This window comes from Cyprinodon variegatus, unplaced genomic scaffold (genome assembly GCF_000732505.1).
Source record: "Cyprinodon variegatus isolate N-32 unplaced genomic scaffold, C_variegatus-1.0 Scaffold994, whole genome shotgun sequence".
Taxonomy (NCBI): domain Eukaryota; kingdom Metazoa; phylum Chordata; class Actinopteri; order Cyprinodontiformes; family Cyprinodontidae; genus Cyprinodon; species Cyprinodon variegatus.
Genome location: NW_015151447.1, coordinates 154,294 through 155,567, shown reverse-complemented (window position 1 = coordinate 155,567; position 1,274 = coordinate 154,294). Strand labels below are relative to the sequence as shown.

At 44.0% G+C, this 1,274-nt stretch overlaps 1 protein-coding gene across 1 annotated transcript in view; it reads right to left on the bottom strand.

Annotated features, from left to right (window-relative positions):
- Positions 1 to 1,274, bottom strand: part of LOC107100628 (eosinophil peroxidase-like) — an 11,810-nt gene that overhangs the window by 3,442 nt on the left and 7,094 nt on the right. The window contains exons 9-10 of the mRNA XM_015399199.1: positions 426 to 684; positions 178 to 348 (exon numbers count right to left, since the gene is read on the bottom strand). Of these exons, the coding sequence (XP_015254685.1) occupies positions 178 to 348; positions 426 to 684 (430 nt within the window). The remainder of the gene's footprint in view (positions 1 to 177; positions 349 to 425; positions 685 to 1,274) is intronic.

The following is a 1,274-nucleotide window of genomic DNA, read 5'->3' as shown; positions in this document are numbered from 1 at the left end:
CTGAAAGGGGGGGCGTTAGAGGGAATAGTTGGCCTGGCTGAACAGGTGAGGTCTTGTGTTCTCCTGTAAAGGGGGTGGGGCTGCGATGATGCAGCACCCAGGGAGCCATCGGGGGTTAAAGGTCATCAAAGTACAGTGATAAAGCTTCTCTGTGTCTGAACTATAAAAGCTGGTTACCAGGCAGGCCGTGGTCCCGGCCCCTCTGCAGGTTCAGCGCTCCCAGGTCCAGAGGCATCCCTCCGTGTGCCTGAAACAGCTTCTCTGTGAGCTCCTCCACCATCATCTGACCTGCAGTTTGCAGCTTGGCGGGAGAGAGCAGCATGCCTCGCAGCACAGGGTCAATACCCCCTAATGAAACGCCAGGAGAGAATAAAACGCTGAAACTTAACCAATGCAGGTGAGTTTGGTTATAGGACGTCCTTCACCTTCCTCCACGACCCTCCAGGAGGCAAACAGTGAGTGATGAAGAGGAAGAGGAGGATATTTGGGGTTAAGGGTGTACTCTGGACCCAGCCGGGTCACCATGGGCTGTATGGTGACGTGTGCAAAACGAAAGGCGGCAGTAGCGAAGGTGTTGGCGATACTTGGGTCCATGTCTGGATCATACTGCTGGTAGGGCGGCATCAGCCGGGTCATGGCGCCCTCACCCAGCACACGTGGCAAGTAGCGCTCCCAGGTTAGGATCTGGAAAAAGGAAGTTAGGAACTGTGAGAAAAGTACCAGTGTTATATTTCTACATTTATTTTTATTTGTATTGCTTTATGATTTACAACAAATACCTACTTCCAATGGAAGTCAATTCTATTCCTCTATCTATTTAGAAGTCCAGGGAGGGCTGCAAAGTTTTCTGTTTTTCTTGTGGTTCTTTAAAAAAGACTCCAATTGGAAAATATAAGATATCTTAAAAAAAGCCCGTAATATTTGGAACTCTTAACAAGTTTGATTTAGCTGAACTGCTAGAAAAACAGGTATTCAGCTATAAAGGATAGAGTGGTGTCCAAACCTTTATCTATGAAATAGTGTTGAGGTTAAAATTTCATAAGGTGAATAAATATTAATTTATTTATTTTTAATTATTGAACATTTGAGTGGCTACAGATTTTGCACCGTGAAAAATAGTCAAATATTTCCTTATAAACCGATATTATACTGATTGAAATAAATGGTTGTGTCCAAATGAGGTTTTTAATATAAGGTCACTTGTGGTCTGTGGTCCTGTTTTCTATAAAACTAAACTAAAAGAAAAAATACAAGACTGATGATTCCCCAGAAAG